Source organism: Tinamus guttatus, unplaced genomic scaffold (assembly GCF_059628265.1).
Source record: "Tinamus guttatus ecotype Peru unplaced genomic scaffold, ASM5962826v1 Tinamus_guttatus_pri_ptg000710l, whole genome shotgun sequence".
NCBI classification, from domain to species: Eukaryota; Metazoa; Chordata; class Aves; order Tinamiformes; family Tinamidae; genus Tinamus; species Tinamus guttatus.
The window spans coordinates 428,934-445,812 of record NW_028289244.1 but is presented as its reverse complement, the minus strand read 5'-3'; the positions used below and the strand labels follow the sequence as shown (position 1 = coordinate 445,812).

At 46.3% G+C, this 16,879-nt stretch overlaps 2 protein-coding genes across 2 annotated transcripts in view; one reads left to right on the top strand and one right to left on the bottom strand.

Annotated features, from left to right (window-relative positions):
• Positions 1 to 520: 520 nt before the first annotated feature.
• Positions 521 to 7,010, bottom strand: YIPF5 (Yip1 domain family member 5). Its single transcript, XM_088536761.1, has 6 exons — positions 6,990 to 7,010; positions 6,738 to 6,853; positions 5,141 to 5,313; positions 3,693 to 3,838; positions 1,395 to 1,576; positions 521 to 949 (listed from the first exon to the last, which is right to left on the bottom strand). The coding sequence occupies exons 2-6, from the start codon at positions 6,842 to 6,844 to the stop codon at positions 787 to 789; spliced, it is 771 nt and encodes a 256-aa protein (XP_088392887.1). The 5' UTR covers positions 6,845 to 6,853; positions 6,990 to 7,010; the 3' UTR covers positions 521 to 786.
• A 6,256-nt stretch (positions 7,011 to 13,266) lies between these two features.
• The window catches only part of KCTD16 (potassium channel tetramerization domain containing 16), a 46,279-nt gene continuing 42,666 nt past the window's right edge, over positions 13,267 to 16,879 (top strand). The window contains exon 1 of the mRNA XM_010212612.2: positions 13,267 to 14,413. Coding sequence (XP_010210914.2) covers positions 13,582 to 14,413 — 832 coding nt within the window. The 5' untranslated portion in view covers positions 13,267 to 13,581. The remainder of the gene's footprint in view (positions 14,414 to 16,879) is intronic.

Genomic DNA, 16,879 nt, shown 5'->3' with positions numbered 1-16,879 from the left:
TGCAATACTGACAAGCACAACATTTTCAAAATGGTGTTTTCCTTGGAAGTACTGCAAAAGGTATTTTTCCTCAATAACTAATATATGGATTACTAAGTAATTCTAGATGAAGTCAGCTTCATAAATCCAAGCTAACACATAGCTTTGACTTTTAAGCATGTCTTCTAATTCATATTGTAAATATTCAAAATCCTGAAATACTATCACCGTAAATGAACACATAAGAGACCAAAAAGCTTAAGAGCATATTTGTTGTGATATACAAAATATTCTAATTGCTTGAGTTCTTTTGTGCATTTTGTTTTTTGTAAGAGGGGATAAGAAATAGGTGGTTATTGCAGATTTATTCAAAGAGAAACTCAGATTTACGTCTGTGGTTTTATTTACCTTTGCTGATAAAAATCTATCATCAAGGACATTATAACTGCAGCCTTCCTCCCTCCCCTACTCATCATCCCTCTCCCCCCCCACCCCAAAAATAACCCTCAAATAAACAAAAGTTACTTTTCCAAAGATTTAGGAATGGGAAAGAAATTACATTAACTTTATAAGCGTGAATACTTATTAAAGCTATAGACATCTTAGGTCAATTGAAAACAGTATTCAAAGTCCTAAAAAAGTGAACAAAAGACATTTGTTCCCATTGTTCCAAATGATTCAAACCAGGTCTAAGTTTCATGATAGCAGTATTATATAGCTGTTTGCAGCTGCTTCTGGTCCAGCTAAATGTTCCAAGTTGATCTTTTCATTTTGGCCCACTGGAGTCCAATAATTCATACAGTCTATTCAAAACACAGAAATGAGAGCAAAGACTCCATACAATAAAGCACAGGGGTATGCTACTAGGAGTTGTTGTCCTTCCATTGCTAAGGCAGAAATAAAGATTTTGGAAGCAGAAAAACTGCACCAGCCAATAATTCCAGCAGTGAGAATAATCCCCATCATGCCCCTGTAAAATGAAAACAAAACAAAGCAATCATTTAAGAACTGTACGTACACACCCACAGGAGCCATAACTGGACTCAATTTAACACCTTCTACAACTCCAAAATAAAATTAATCTCTGAGGATTTCACTTTCTAAATGAAACAGAAGTCCTGTGAAGATTTCATAAGGATATTATTTCATAGCTATATTATTCACTTGTGAAAAAAGTCAAAGTTAACTTTTTGTGAATATGAAACATAATTTTTTCTGAGTAAGAGTTGAGTAAAATCATAACTTGCCATTGTTATCTAAGTACATGTATTTAAAAGCTGTTAATCAACTTAAACCATGCAAGAAGTATCTGAAGACTCTTAATACTTATATTTTTCCCACTACCACAAATTCTTATCATATTCAAATTACAGTTTCTTCACTGTGATACCAAATTCTGAAGTTCATGTACTTACTGCAATGAAAATACAACGGCGAAAGTGGAAAGTAAGATCATAGGAAGAAGACAGTATCCAAGGACACTGGCCACGCAGCCAAATGAGACACCCGTCATGCTCATTAGGTTCAGGAGACAAAACATCCCTAAACATCCGATTGCACTTATTCCATACACATAACCAAACTGAATTTTACCAGCCTAAACAGAACAAAAACAAGAAAAACAAGCAGATTAACACAAGTTAGTTAGGTGAATACACAAATAGTGTGTTTGACAGAAATGAATGTTTACAGAATCTTTTTTCCTCTTGTCTCCCCCCTCCGAACTTCTACATTCAAATTCAACAGCTCATTTTTACACTACCTGAATTTCAGAACATTTGTACATTTTAGACAATGAGCGGGCATATCTATCCTAAGTTTATATATTCTCATAAACTGATTTTGATCAGAGAATTCTTATTCTTTGATTTGGGCTGCAAAAGCATATGAATTCTTCATGTTTACTCAATTAGCTGATTTTTCTCCGAAGATCAGCTGCAGGATTTTGTATTAGATTAAAATAATCTTCACAGAATTACTCTTCAAAGAACAAAAAAAAAGTCAGCAACTTCTTGACAAATACAGACCTAAAGTATTCTATTTGCAATAGGCCCCATGGAGTTATTCCATAATGTAAACTAAGAATTCCTAGAAATAACTTCAGCTGAGCTGGAAAGCACTGTGCATGAACCACAGAAAACACACGCATCCAGTAGTTAGGTCCATGCTTCCCTTACAACATTTTTTCTAAAATTCACGTAATACAGTTGTATCCATCTATACAGAGTTGAGCTACTCTAAGCTATTACGGGTTCCAGATTTTGAGGTCTTCCTCCCAAAACCAGCTTGCAAACTAAGTTTATTTATGGTCCATCTTTTCTTTGAATGCTGGAGAAAACAATTGTATCTGCTCCAAACTTTTTAGTTAGGCTGAGCTTGTTTTCCTCTCATGGAACAGACCTGTCATTTCCTTGATAATTTTTCAATAACTAAAAAAACTGCTTTGCTTTACATGGCAAGTGACTGAAGAACACAAACTAAGTAATGATGTTTCAGAGCAGGGAAGGAAAAAAACAAACAACAACAAAAAACAGTAAGAGTCAGGAAAGATCACACTTTAAAGCACACTCTTCATAGCATGACATTTCTTAAGTACCCAATCACACTCTTATTCAACGTTTTTCTTTAAAATAAAAGTAGAAAGTGGTAACTTCTTAGTAAGAGAACATTTGAATGTGTCTAGTATAAAAAGGAACATACTCATCAATTCTACTGGCCCAATTTCCATAATTAAAGGTTATTTATAAAGTAGGCTTACCGTCCCCTTGGTACCAAAACATTGTTCCAAGCTGTGGTAATGTGAGACTTTAGACAAAAATTAAATGCAATGCCTAAAGACACACGAAAACTGATTAAAAATCTTGAAGTTTTCAGTGACAAGGAAGCCTGTCAGTTCCTACTCTGTCGTTTACTAATTGACACTTGAGTCATTAAAGTGCAATCTTATTTCAATTAAGCTCAACTGAAAAAAAAAAAAAAGAAAAAAAGAAACAGGCTTCAGCATGTGCTGACATATTAAGAAATATTTTATGACCTATTAATTTTAAACTTCCTTGGTTAATATATCTTTGGGAATATCAGTCAGGGGAGCAACGTACAAAGATAATGGAGCAAATAAATACAGTGAAACAAAACAAAGAAATTATCTCAAATATTAAGCATAATAAAAATTAAAAAAGAAACTCTTTAATGGAAGATATGGAATAAATACACAGAAAATTTAATCAGTCTATTGCTCTGATTCCAGTTAATGCAAAAGCTAACAAAGACGCTTCAAATAAAAGATTCTATGATTCTGCAGGTACGACGTGCCAATGTATACAAAAAGTACAGAAAAAAATAACAAAAAAAAAGATGAATATGGGTGTCACACCCCACTTGTGTGACCAAAAGTCAGCCACATTCCTCAAAAGCAAAGTATGAAAAATAGTATGCATACCACAGGGATAATCAGCATGCAAAAACCAAACACTAAAACTTTGATTCAAACTCTTCTGAGGAAAACAGGTAGCGACCTCATCAATTTCAATAAGTTTTGTATCAATCCCCAACAGCTCTCCCACTGAGCTGAAAATTCTCAGTCAGGATTTGTTTTTAGAGCCTCCATGCTAAGAAGTATCTTAGGGTAAAACTAGAGGCTAAACTGGCTTATTCCCAGGGTTTTCGGCAGTACTTGAAGCACAAAGAGTAATATTTTGCCATCAGTATCTTACCAGCAGCAGTGTGGCTCCAAAGGCTAGACAGAAAACCATTGGTCCGGCCAAGTCAGTCTCGTTCATGATGCTGCCATCTGCTACTTTTAACGGGTGCAGAACCGTTAGTGTCTTCTGCCAGATGTGGTCGAAGTTGATCCCTAATTCTACAAGTTAAACAAAAAGGATTATGTATATTTATTTCATTTTTCCTTTCCCGCTGCACCCACTTGCTTAACTGATATTTTTCCCTCCACCTGTAAACCTCCTCAAAGTACCATTCCTAGGGGACCAGGGAACTGAGTGATTCCATCTTTCCTCAAGCAGCTGAGTGTGCTGACTCCACAGATTCCAGGTCTCAAATGCTCTGCAGTGACAGGCAGATTTCTACAGGACCAGATAAGAGCACAAGCACAGTATGCTGGGTCAGACCAAAAGTCCATTTAGCCCAGGATCCTGTCCCTGTAAGCGGCCAAAAGCAGATATGTAGGAAAGACTGTAAGAGCAAATCAGGCACATTTCCCAAATATTCTCCAAGCTTCCACTGCGAGGTAGCTCAAGGATTTCTAGTTCAGAGTAGCCTCTCTGTACTTAATTCCCCTTGGTGGCTTTCTTTTTTTTTATAGCTACCCATCCTCCTAATTAAGTCCATTAAAAAGCAACCAAACAAAATTCCCCAACCTTTTTAATGCCTACAACAATTCACAGTTTCACAGCTCCCAGAAAGTAGACATGATTTCAGGCCTCCATCCATACAACCTGGGCATAGTTTGGTGTGAAAGCTGATTGTGAATGCAGCTACTATTTGTCTAGCTAAAACACTGAGGTTTTTATGGGCATCTATAAACAAATAAATGTTGTGAACAGCTGGGTAGAGGAAAATCATGCATACCTATCTCTGTAACCAGTAATAGTACAGAATTTTTTTCAGTTGTTTCGTACAGAACAATGATGTATGTAAGCTAGAAACTAAAAACAAATACATACACTCTTAATATCTATTCCAACACACCATGTAGACTGTATTCTATTAAGCATTTCTAAAGTGTTTAACGTTTCTCTTTAGCAATAAAGATTCCAGTTTCAATTGGTTATGTGATTAGAACCAAGGTTATCAAACTGTTTTACAAAAAAAGGAGTCTTAAGTATTGTTTGCAACAATAAAAAGATTAAACACTGTATGAAATCAGGTTACTAATTTAATTCATCAGGTTACTAATTTAATTCATCAGTTCTTCCAACTGCTGGGAGGCAGGAATAAACTTCAAATCTATAACTGCAATGCTTGACAGAGAAACATGTATTTCACATACTAAAAAATGATATATGAAATACAGATAATTTAAAAAATTTGGAGAAGATATACTACTCAATAGAAATAGTCAAAACACACTCTACTAGAGAATACTACTCAACTTGTTGCCAAATCACAGGGAGTTTTGGATTTGGCTACAAAGAACAAGTTATACCTTCCAATAGCGGAGGCTCATCCTCAAAGTTACTTCCATAAAAAGATTGTGCTGAAGTTGGAGTATACGCCTGCGTTGGCTGATAAATCTGCCCCATGTAGGGCTGCTGCTGTTGCATCATTTCTGGAGGAAAAAATCCGCTTTGCTGAGAATAGTCATAGCCTTCATAGGGCCTAAGAAGAATAACATTATATTAGAGACAGATATAACATTTGCTTTAACTGCCTCCCTCCCCTGCAAAACCTATTTTTGATAAATTCGCAGTATATAACAAACAATCCTGCCTATCCTGTACTCAGGTACAAGCTGTGTGCATCAACTAAAACCCTCATAGACAATATGTATATAACATAGGGCAATTCTAGTTGCACAGTTGCCAGTATCTGAGGAGAGAGGAATTATGAAGGCAAAGACCTTGAGAAACAACACTGCTATCAACTGACTAAATTTCTCGTCCAGGTTGTAGATCTGTTAATAAAAGAACTGGAAAAATTCACCTCTCAAACTTGCCCAAATATTGTCCCTTCATTACCACTCAGGCTTTACTTGACGGCAGGATTAATTTGCTACTTAGAATGTTTATTTGCAGACCTACTACTGAAGAATGGAGTCCTTATATGATTGCTTTGTTCCCCCCATATTTCAAAAAGAAGCTTAGTTTAAAACACAAAAAAGGCTCTTTTCCTCTTCCCTGGCAAAACATCTATGCTGGGGAGTATTATTACATGCAAGATATAAGAAAGAATTATGACACAGGTATTAAGCACATTATGACATCTACCTTCCAGACATGATGCAGGGGGGAAAAAAACAATCAGGCAATTTTTCAGTTTCTATTTCACATATTCTCAATCATTTACTAATCTACTTACTATATCTAAACATGCTGTAGATTTACCATACAACAAAATATTGCCATAGCACATCTTTAAAAACACTTCCTCAACAGATCTATCTTCTTTCATTGCAAAAAACAGCAATAAGTTGTTCTTGCCACTAACCATTTCCTAACCTGAGATTCCTAGATATTTCTGTAAACACCTCTACAGTAACTTACTTCTGAAAACAAGAGCGTAAAAAAAAAAAAAACAAATTTGAGTTTTCCTTCCTTGCCTGTGCAAAAGCTCGGCCCCCCTGCAGCCCTCATCTACCCGTATCTACTTTTCTCAGAGCACCATTACCATGCACAGACCACGTAACTTGCGAGAAAACCTTCAGCCTGACCCTAGACAGCTGCAATGAGCCCGAGCGCTCCCTAGGGCTGCATCTGCCTGCCACGATTCCCTGCAAAGGCCTCGGGAGCTCGCGGGCTTCCTCCCTGCGCACCCGGGCTGGCTCTGCTCCCAGGGGGCCTGGGGACGGGCTGGGCAGCAACGAGGTTTCCTCTCCTTAAGACCCGGGGGGAAGAGAGGCCTTATACCTAGATCTGATCTGCAATTAGATTATTGAGCCTCTCTTGCCAGCCTCTGCGTCTTAGCCTAAAGCGCAGGGAAACAAGCGCTGCACACGTAAGTGTGCTGGGCTGCGGGGAGCGCCGCGCTGCGGGCCCGGGCCGGGAAGTGGGGCTGGGGGGTCACCGCGCCGCCACCGGCTTTACTTGCTGAAGGGGCTGCCGCTCCCGCCGTAGCCGTAGGGCTGGCCCTGCTCGTCGATGCTGTAGCTGCTCTGGAAGAAGTCGGCATTGAAGCCGTCGTAGCCGGACATGGCGGTGACCTGCAAGGGAGCGGAGCGGCCGCTTCAGCCGAGAGTTACGGGGCCGCGCCGCCTCGCCTCGCCTCGCCCGGGCCCGAACGCCCCGCTCGGCCCCGCTCGGCCCGGCCGGACCCGCCGGACGCAGCCCACCCCTCACCCGCCGCCCGCTGCGACGTGTCACGGCGCCGCCGCACCGCTTCCGGGACACGGCGCCGCGCATGCACGCCGCGCCGCCGGGCATGCGCCGTCGTGCCAGGGCGTTGCTAGGAGACCGCGGGACTCAAGGGAGGAGGGAGACAAGATGGCGGGCGCGCTGAGCGGAGCGTGGAACCCGCCGCCTGCCTGGGGCCGCGCGCGCCCAGGCGGGGCTCGCGCGCCAGTCTCCTCCCTGCTTAAACTCTCTGGAGTTGCCTGTTAATCCATACAGCGAGGAACGTAGTTTCGGCCAGATTTCACTGTCTTTAGGGAGTGTGTCCCCAGACAGGTTTTATATCCCATTAATTCACCATGATGTTCATAAAGAGAGGTTTTCTTTTGCTTTCTGCTGTGGGATTGGTACTGAGGTGTTTGTCCATCTCCCAACCCATGCAGCAAGAATGACAAAAGGATGTGGAAGTGAGAAAGAATGGCTGGGAGAGACTGAGATGGGTGTGAAATAACTGTGCAGTAGGACAGGCTGGAGGGAAGGAACTGCTGTGGCTTATGAGCTGAGCAGGAGTGAGATGTAGACAAGCCTGAGGGGGCAGCAGGCTCTCACTGGGCAGAAGCTGCTCTAAAGTGAAGGGACAGCAGTCCCCGCAGGCAGGAGCTCACAGTGCGCTACACTGTCAGGTTATGTGCCTGCCTTTTCGATGGGGCAATCTCCTGCAGCCTTGTGTGTTGATATGCACAGCTGGCAAAAAATATTTCTGCACCTCTGCAGTGTTTGCGCAGGCTGTGCTGAGAGAAGTTACGGTCCTGCTCATTGTGCTCAGGAACCTCCTGGCCTTTGAATTCCTTGGTCAGTCCATTTATCCTCCTCGCATGATCCCTTTGCTCCCTTTTCTTCATGTAAGGCCAAGGGAAAAGGCTGTACTTAGACTCTGTTAATTAGAATTTGTTTTTATTATCTACCTGAGGTATTAGCGCACCGCACAGGAAGGGTGAGCGTGCGCTGCTGACTCAGACGGGCTCTGCTGTGGCCCGTGAGGGAAAACCCCAACTGAGAGAGTTCAGCTGAAACTTCAAAATTAAATGAACCATAATTGCCACTTTATTGTTGTTGCTGAATAGGTACGTGGTAATGAGGTTTAGAAATGTGTTAGTTGTGCACTCATGAACAGCTGCAGTCCCAGGCAGCTGTAGCCTGACTTCTTATATGATGCAGGAAGTGAACGCTTGTCACTTGGGCATGCATACTGCTGCACAAATCTGGGTTTTGAAACACATGTACATTTTTCTTCTTTTTTTTTTCATTTTAGCTTTCATTTTTTGGGACATAGTCACAGTTACTTTATTACAAAACTCCCATGCATGTAATTTTGTGGGATTATTGTACCAGATTTTTAGTCCTGCTGTAAGCCTTTCCTGCAAAACTTCCCTCGTGGTGCGGTGCATACTCCAGCTCCTGGGAGCACGCTTCCAGAACATACACATTTGTAGAACTGAAAGAAATAACAGTGGAAGAATTACACCCACAGATAATACAGAGATCAGTAACTGTGTTATAAGCTTCTTGCAAATTTATCCTTGAAGTAAATTAGCACTGGGAGCTGAGCAGTTTCCCGCTTTCCTGGAAGAGCTGTGGAGCATGCAGGCTGCATGCGATGCTGACGACTCCATGCCCCTTTGCTGAGCTGTTCTACCTGGTTGCAGTTCACTGGACAGTAAAATGAGAGCCCCTACCTCACTCTCAGATCCTGGCTGGTGTGCTGTGATTTGTTGTGAAGTGCTCTTTGACTAGAATCTATTTGTTTTGCTTAGATTATTAGAATTTGCTCACAGGTTTGAACTTTCGTTAATTAGCTGTCCGCATTGGCACTAGGCATCTCCCCGTTACTTCAGGATGTGAGTTGTCTGCAGTCCCAGCATGTAGCTGGGTACAGGTAGGCGGGGACAAGGGACCTGTCTGGAGTCGGGCGCATCCATGAACACTTCACTCTGCAGTGAAGCACCAAGAGTTGCCTGCTGGCATAAGCAAGCTACAGAAATCATCAGCTGAGGGTACTTGCTCTGCTGAAGCAGCATTTGTGACATCAGAACTTGCAAGACAGAAAGGAAGTTCCTCACAAAAGGGTAATAGAAAACAAGTTTCATTTGGGTATAGCCCATCCAAGGATTTTTAGGCAAGTGCTGTTGAGGTCGCTGTGTAGGCACACGATATGTGCTAGGATGTGCTGAAGAGTCCTAGACCCCTGGGACCAGCTAGTAGACTGACTTGTGCAACAGTGTCCATGAAGTCCTGGAAGATTTGTCAATGTAGGAAATACCAATTCCTGGTCAAAATATTATCTGATGTACAGTGTTTGTTATTATTTGCATCAGCAGAACATGACTTCCTTTACTGTCCGCTTTGGAAAATCTAGGGCCTGTGCAGTGAAGTTGCTTTGGGTCTGGGGTTTGCTCAGAAACATGCAGTTTCTTTGCATAAGCTGCCCACACAGAAGAAAATGTTTTTGCCTGTCTGCTGTTTGAATTGCCTGACTTGCACCATGCCTACATGCTGCGCGGCAGTGAAAGCCATTCGTTGCCTTTTCTGATGAAAATACATTATGCATTTGAGTTATGAATAAAAGATCAGGGGCAAAACTGTGTAATGCTATACTATGTGCTTTTTAATAAGGCCTACTTATGGTACTCATCACTTATTTATTTATTTATTTGCTAGCAGATCCTTTTCTGAGAGAGATCCTGCGTTTAGATTTTCTTTATGCTTTTTCTCCAAAGTGAAAGGTTTCCTAGGACTTCCCGTTCACACATACTGCTGGGCCGAGCAGCTGGTTTTCCCCTGTGTGTGCCTCCCGCCACTGCATGACTGGTATGTGTTAATTAACCCAGCATCGTGCTGCTGCTTACCCGGCTCCGACCTCAGGAACAGCATTCCCAGACCCACCCTGGAGATGCAGGGTCACAGGACCGCTCCACTCTAGGAGCTGGATTGCATTAGTGTATGTTCCTGAAATGGCTAGCGCTGTACAGATTCTGATGGGCTTGCAAGTGTGACCAGAAGTGCCAGAATTTGCCACAGGACTTGGTGACTGATTCTCATGGAAAATAATGTCCCTCTATGGGGCTCTGGCAATCAGAAAGATTTGAGCCTCCTACATCTCGATGCAGACATTTTGCTTTCTGTTTCTTTGCCTTGCCGTCTTCCCCAGGAATTGCCCAGCTCCCTGAGGTTTGTCCTGGAAATGTGGTGTTGGCCTGGGACGGAGCCATGGGGCTGCTGAGGAGCACTGAACACTGCAGCATCTGTGGCTGAAGACTCCTGAGGTGGCACCTTGAAGTCATTTCTGGATCAAAGTGCGAGCCTAGGACTGGCAGTACTGTTTTGCTTTCTTTCCCTTTTATTTTAACTATTGTTAAAATTGTAAAAATCTCCTGTAGTGATGAAGCTCCCGTTGGGTTTTGGCTGAACTCTTCTGTCCAAGATATACTTTTTTTTTCTTCCCAGAATTACTCCTTCAGTTTCCGCTTGAAATTATTTCCTACTTCCTTAAAGTCCTTAAAGTTCAATATCGTGTTGCTAAATACTCATAAACAGCTTCTACATTTCTTATTATCTGTGGGTGACTTGATTCTTATTTATAGCTTGTGTATCGGCACAGTGAGATGCAAGGTGATACGTATACTTAGCATTGCTACTATGCACTTAGCTAAATACTAGCCTTCTTTCTCATATTCATTGCTGCTGCTTTTTAGAGACCTGCCTTTTTTAGCACCCACAAAATCTGATGAAGTCAGTTGTCCCACGATTTCCTGAGAACCTGACTGCTAATATATCACTTTGTCATAAGCAATGACCTCAAAACTGTGACTGATGCCACATCATTAGTGTATCGGATTTAAGCACAGCTCTGCTTTGACTTTGGGAACATAAACTTTAAGCTTGGGCTAAATTTTCCTCTAGCTGCATTGAAGGTTATGCTGGCATCTGTTCGCAGTGGAACATGCTCCATCTTGCGCCTTTTGATGGATGCTGCTTTCTTTGCCTTCAGAGAACTATAGCTGGATTCCAGATGAGCTGCTTTCTTTTGCAGCTGAATGGGGAAGATCCTTAGTGTTGTCCTGACACATATTGTACATGCAGGTCACCAAGGTATTTGGCCCAGATTTTGAAGTTTCACTCTTCTCACACTGCATTTTGATGAATTTGGCCAATGTCTTGTATTTAGCAGGGAAGCATTATGTGATGCTTATACTGTGGAAGCCACTGCATCGCAGGAAATTATGTTACATTGTGGTAAGATGATTGGAACAGCCTGTGTAAGGAAATAAGGGTATGACTTGAATTTCTTTTATTATTTGAAAAGCACAGATGCATTTCTAAAGCTGTTGTGATTAAAATTCTGAGGCATTTGTTCTTTTCAAAGGCCAATTCTGATTATGATTTTTCAAGAAGACTAGAGCTTAAATATCTAGCTTTTCGCTAATCACCCAGTGCCTGTGTCCGTGTGCTCCACAGAGCGGTGCCAGAAGCCCGGCTTTTCTTTAAGCCTCTCCTACCACCAGCCATTCTCTAAGAAGCCTGGCCCAGCCTTTCCACGCTGCTTCTCCCTGTCCCCACGTCTGTGCCGAGAAACCTGGGGATTCCCATCTCAGCTGTCCTCTGTGGTCACAAATGACTTTGGTCCTAGTTTGAATGAGACCAACTTTTGCTGGTTGTACTGAATTGATCAACTCCAGTCTTGCCAACAAAAACTGGCCTTACGGAAGCTGCTCTAGCAGCATATTAGGTAGCACTCATTACTCAAGTATTTGAAAAGTCTCATGCAAGGCTCCCTGCTTGGAGCAGAGGCAGCTCTCGGTAGCTTAACACCTGAGGGGCCCTGTCTTCCGGTGGCAGCGCTGGCGCAGGTGTCGCAGCGTGGCTGTCCTGCCTGGTCCAGTCTGTGAAGACGTGCCAGACCAGCCCAGGCACCGCACTCGGCCTGGCCGTGACCCCCGTGGGGCTGCGCGGCACCAGCAGCTCCATCCACTGCGGGTGTGCGTGTGCGGGACCCTGTCCGGCCTCTGTCTGGGATGCAGCAAGCAGCCTCCTTACTGATCCCGGCTGCTGCTCTGGAAATTGTAAGACAGAGAGGCTTGTCTCCGGAGCCACCTGAATTAGTGAATTAGGTAACAGCCAAAGATTTGATGAACTGTTTGCCTGTTAGGTTTAAGTTCTAAAATCTCTAACCATACAAATTACAATCCTCTCGTTACTCTTTGAACACCATGTGTTTTCAAGCGACCATGTCGCGAGGTTTAGGTACATGCGCTTTGCTTATGGATAGTTGCTTACCCAGGGGTGCAGCATACACTGCAGCGCGCGCGGAGCGGCAGGAACGAGCTGCGCAGGGAAAGCAGGAGCGCGCGGGGGGTGCTGCCTCGCTCGGCTGCACGGCCTGCAGGGAGCCCTGCGGCGGCGCGGGGGGCGCGGGGCGCTGCGCGCGGGGGAAGCTGCGCGCGGCAGGGGGCGCTGCGGGCGCGCGGGGCCGCTGCGCGCTCGGGAGCGGGACGGCGCGCGGGCCGCGCGGTGCCGCTGCGCGCTCAGCGCACGGGAGGGAAACTTGGCTGAACTCGGCTGCGCGGCGTCCCCCCCCTCCTCGCGCAAGGGGCCGCGCGGCGCGGGCGGAGCGCGGGCCGGGGCCCTCCTCTCCCTCCGCCGCCTCCTCCTCCTCGCGATGATGTAATCGCCGCCCGCCCGCACTGCCGCGGCCGCCGGCGGGAGCGGCGCGGGGCGCAGCGGGGCGGGGCGCGGAGCCCCCCCGCCATGGGCGCCCCGCGCCTTCTGCAAGTCATCGGCGCCGCCGCGCGAGCCTCCCCCCTCCCGCCGCGTCCCCCGCCCCGCCGCGCTCTCGCGGCAGCGCCCCGGGCAACTTCCCCGTGAGCGCGCGGGGCTCCCGCAGCGGCTCCCATGCGGCCGGGCGGCTCCGCGCCGCGCCGCGCGGGCAGCCACGGGGATGCCCTGTCCCCGCGAGAGCCGAGCGCTGCCCGGGAGCCAGGTAAGAGCCGCCGCTCCCGGAGCCGCCCTGCGGGTCGGGGCGGCCGCCGCTCGGGGATGGAGCGCGTATTCCCGCCGAGCCGCGCGCCCCTCGCGCTCTTGCATGCGTCGGTACTTGCGCGCGAGAGAAATCCAACTTGGCGAAAGCAGATCTGCCTAGCAGGAGATCTCACACTGATTTCTAAACTAATCTGCTTTTCTCTGTTACAACTTTTACAATGCCTTAAAATTAATGTTTCTCGTATTTTGTTTTTTAACAGATCTGTGAATGATCATGGGCTTGGCTTGACCTTGATTTTGATAGCTTTGCTGGAAGATGTGATGATGTGATTGCATTTCATGACAGTGATTGCTCTCCTTCCTCCCTGGCTTAGGGTGTAAGCCACCTCTGCCACAGTCACTGATGGACAATTCAGGTTTTTCTTTAAACAAACCTTTTGCCTTTTTTTTTCACTTCTCACTTCTCCTTTCCCCCACGTTTCCCTGTAACATCAGGAGCCTTCTTCTGCTCTTTGAAGTAATCGATAACCCTGCTCCCCTCTGCTGATTTGTGTTTCAAAGTACCATGGCTCTAAGTGGCAATTGCAGGACTTACCTCCCCGCGAGAGAGCAGGGCCCGGGCGCGCTCTGCTTCCCGGAGGTGGTGGAGCTCAACGTGGGCGGCCAGGTCTACTTCACTCACCACTCCACCTTGGTGGGCACCCCCCACTCCCTGCTCTGGAAAATGTTCACCCCAAAGAGAGACACAGCCAACGACCTGGCCAAGGACTCCAAGGGAAGGTTCTTCATCGACAGAGATGGTTTCCTTTTTCGCTATATCCTAGACTATCTCAGGGACAAGCAAGTGGTTCTGCCTGACCACTTCCCGGAGAAGGGGAGACTCAAGAGGGAGGCTGAGTATTTCCAGCTCCCGGACTTGGTCAAACTCTTGACTCCTGATGACATCAAGCAAAGCCCAGATGATTATTGCCACAGTGACTATGAAGAGGTCTCCCAAAGTAGTGACACGAGGATCTGCCCGCCCTCCTCGCTCCTGCCGTCGGATCGCAAGTGGGGCTTCATCACCATCGGCTACCGCGGGTCGTGCACGATTGGCAGGGAGAGTCAAGCAGACACCAAATTCAGGAGGGTCCCAAGGATTTTGGTTTGTGGAAGGATTGCGCTAGTCAAAGAGGTCTTTGGAGAAAGTTTGAATGAGAGCAGGGACCCAGACCGGGCTCCGGAAAGGTACACCTCCAGGTTTTATCTCAAGTTCAAGCACCTGGAGAGGGCGTTCGACATGTTGTCTGAGTGTGGATTCCACATGGTGGCCTGTAACTCCTCGGTGACGGCTTCCTTCATCAATCAGTACACAGACGATAAGGTCTGGTCCAGCTACACTGAATATGTCTTCTACCGTAAGTACAAGAAATTCCCAAGGGAGGGATAAGTGTGTGTCCTGCTCTGTCTGCTCCTCTCTCTGTGTGTGTCTCAAAGCACCACCAGCCCAGGTTTCCTTCTCTCTGCGGGGACTGGAGCCCAGTTGTGCTCCAAGGGGAGATGCCGTGGTTAAAGCTTTCCATGGTACGCGGATGCTGAGCACAGCAGCCTCTTCTTGGCTAGGTGGCAGTACAGACTGCCAGAGCCGCCTGGGCTGGCGGTCCGCTCTCTCTAACTGGGCCATCTGACTGCGCACGCACTTGCCAGTGCGCTGGCTGCACTGCCAGCCCTGCAAATGCTGCGGGTTTCGTCAGAGAAAGTCTCCAGGTGAGGTTCATGTACAAAAGTCGTGGCTGCTTCTGATGGTCGAGCACAGGCGGCCCAGTCATCCCGCGGCAAACCTGGCTCACCCCCACGCAGGGAAGGGAAACATAAATGCTGCCCCCAGCCGCTTTCCAGCGGGGGCTCTCGCCCTTTCCCCTCACGCTCAGAGCCAGCAACGTGCTCGAAAAGGCTGGGCGCGGCAGGAGGCAGGTTGCTGCATCCCGTTACGCAACACACCGTGCCAAACGAGCGCTCGTGCCCTGCTGGCTGCCACCGCTGCTGGGCACGTCCTGCTGGGGCGGTTTACCTGGTGGCTCTAGCAGCCTCATTAACTTTCTGAGTTGATACGCAGGTAGAGGCACCGTTACCAGTGGTAACACGAGGGTAATTTTGATTCCATGATTCTGTATCAGAACATCATTCCACAACTGCTCTACTTAAATATTCAAGAGGTTTGTGAGGCTGTTTTCATCCATCTTCATTTCAAGAGGGTGAAGGATAGAACATTTCCCGGGCCCGTTTGTACAAACGGGCTTTTGCCAGCTGCTGCTCCGCATGGGGACGTTTCTACATGGGTGATAACTGCTTCGCCTGCAGACCTGCTGTGCCCTGTGTGCTCCTTACAGTTAGTCCGCCCCATAATGTGCAGGGTTGACAAAAGTTTTAGATGAAAGATGTGTCAGAAAGTGAATAGTTCATGCACTGTCCACTCCTATGCGAGGCTCAACAGGCACCCCTAATCTGCTTATGTAAGGATGCTAGAGTCAGCGTTCGGAAAAGCCGTCTGCATTTCTGATATGCATAGATTTACTTAAAATTAGTTTTCTAGCTGGATTTCTCAGCAGATTAGTTTAGAGGTCTTGGATCCGCTTATATTCCGATTAAGGTGGATGGTTTCTGCAATTAGGCATCTTGCGTTTGGAACTGTAGTGTCTTACACAAGATGTAGCAGGAGAGGAGAATTAATGTAGTTAAAGGAATGGATAGGAGTAAATGGTGTTTACGCTAAAATCAGAAAGGATATGAATTATTTACAGTAAAAATGTTTAATAATTGAAGAGAGGCCCAGAATAGACGTTCCATGTTTTAATAAGCACAGACCTCTGATTTTCATATGGCTCGAGTTCTTTTCAAGGATTGCTGGTTGCTTCCGCATCATTACAATTAGTGCTGAGAGATGAAAGGCACCTCAGGAATTTTGGAGAGAGAAGAGGTGTAGTAGAGGTCCTGAGATCTTCCTTCACCAGTGCAATAAAAGCTCAATCCAATTAAAGTTCCTGGAAAGACTCTTATCTCCTTCAACAGGCTTTGAATTTGGCTCATCAATCCTGTGGCTTGCTGACATGATGGAGTGCTGTCACTGGATTTTTCCAAGGGTCCTTACCTGGGTGAAAACCACCCCCATGACTGTGATGCCAGCTCACTCTCCTATCTAAATCCAGGGGTGGCTGTCACGTTCGGAGCCTTTCGCCATGCGGAGTCGCGGGGTTGCGGGGCCGCTCCGGCGCGTCCGGCCTGGCTGCGGGCCCAGCGCTGCTGGGCTCAGCGGGGCCCAGGCACCCGGCAGTGCAGCGCCGCGCCAAAGCCCCTGCCTTTGGAGCTCTGGGGGCCAGGGAGGTTGACATCTGCCTTTCCAGTGCAACTTCACAACCCAGCTGCTTAGCCATAATTTTTTAATTAGAAGCTGCCAGCTGTGCCTATATAAGCATTAATTCATCAAGCTGTTGTGATCAGGTTAATGGGCCTAGACACGAGAGGTGTCTAACACAACTTCGATATGTGTCAAGGTGTCCTCTGCAGAGCAGCTTGTAGCTCCAGTGAAATACACAGTGGAGGTGCTCTTCGGAGCTGGGATTATTTGCAGAAAGAAGTAGGACAGAGGGAAACAAGTTCTACTGATACACCAAACACCTGGTACGCTCAGGAGCTAAACGCCTGTCGGTGGCATTAGGATAAAGAATGTTCTGTGTGTGCAGTCCACGTGAGAGATCAGAGGGACCGAAGGGGCTGTGCAGCTGCTCACATGGGCACAGTGCATGGTGCAGTGCATGTGTGCAACGCACAGTGCATGGTGCAGCGCATGGTGCAGTGCACAGGTGCAGCTCGTGTGCAGCGCGTGT

Bases quoted from the DNA above. Each gene is read 5' to 3' on its own strand.
- YIPF5 (XM_088536761.1), bottom strand. From the start codon at position 6,844: ATGTCCGGCTACGACGGCTTCAATGCCGACTTCTTCCAGAGCAGCTAC. The intron at 1,577-3,692 runs GTAAGATACTGA...TGTTCTGTTTAG, and splicing joins TTGGAGCCACACTGCTGCTG to GCTGGTAAAATTCAGTTTGG. The intron at 950-1,394 runs GTAAGTACATGA...TTCATTTTACAG, and splicing joins GCCGTTGTATTTTCATTGCA to GGGCATGATGGGGATTATTC.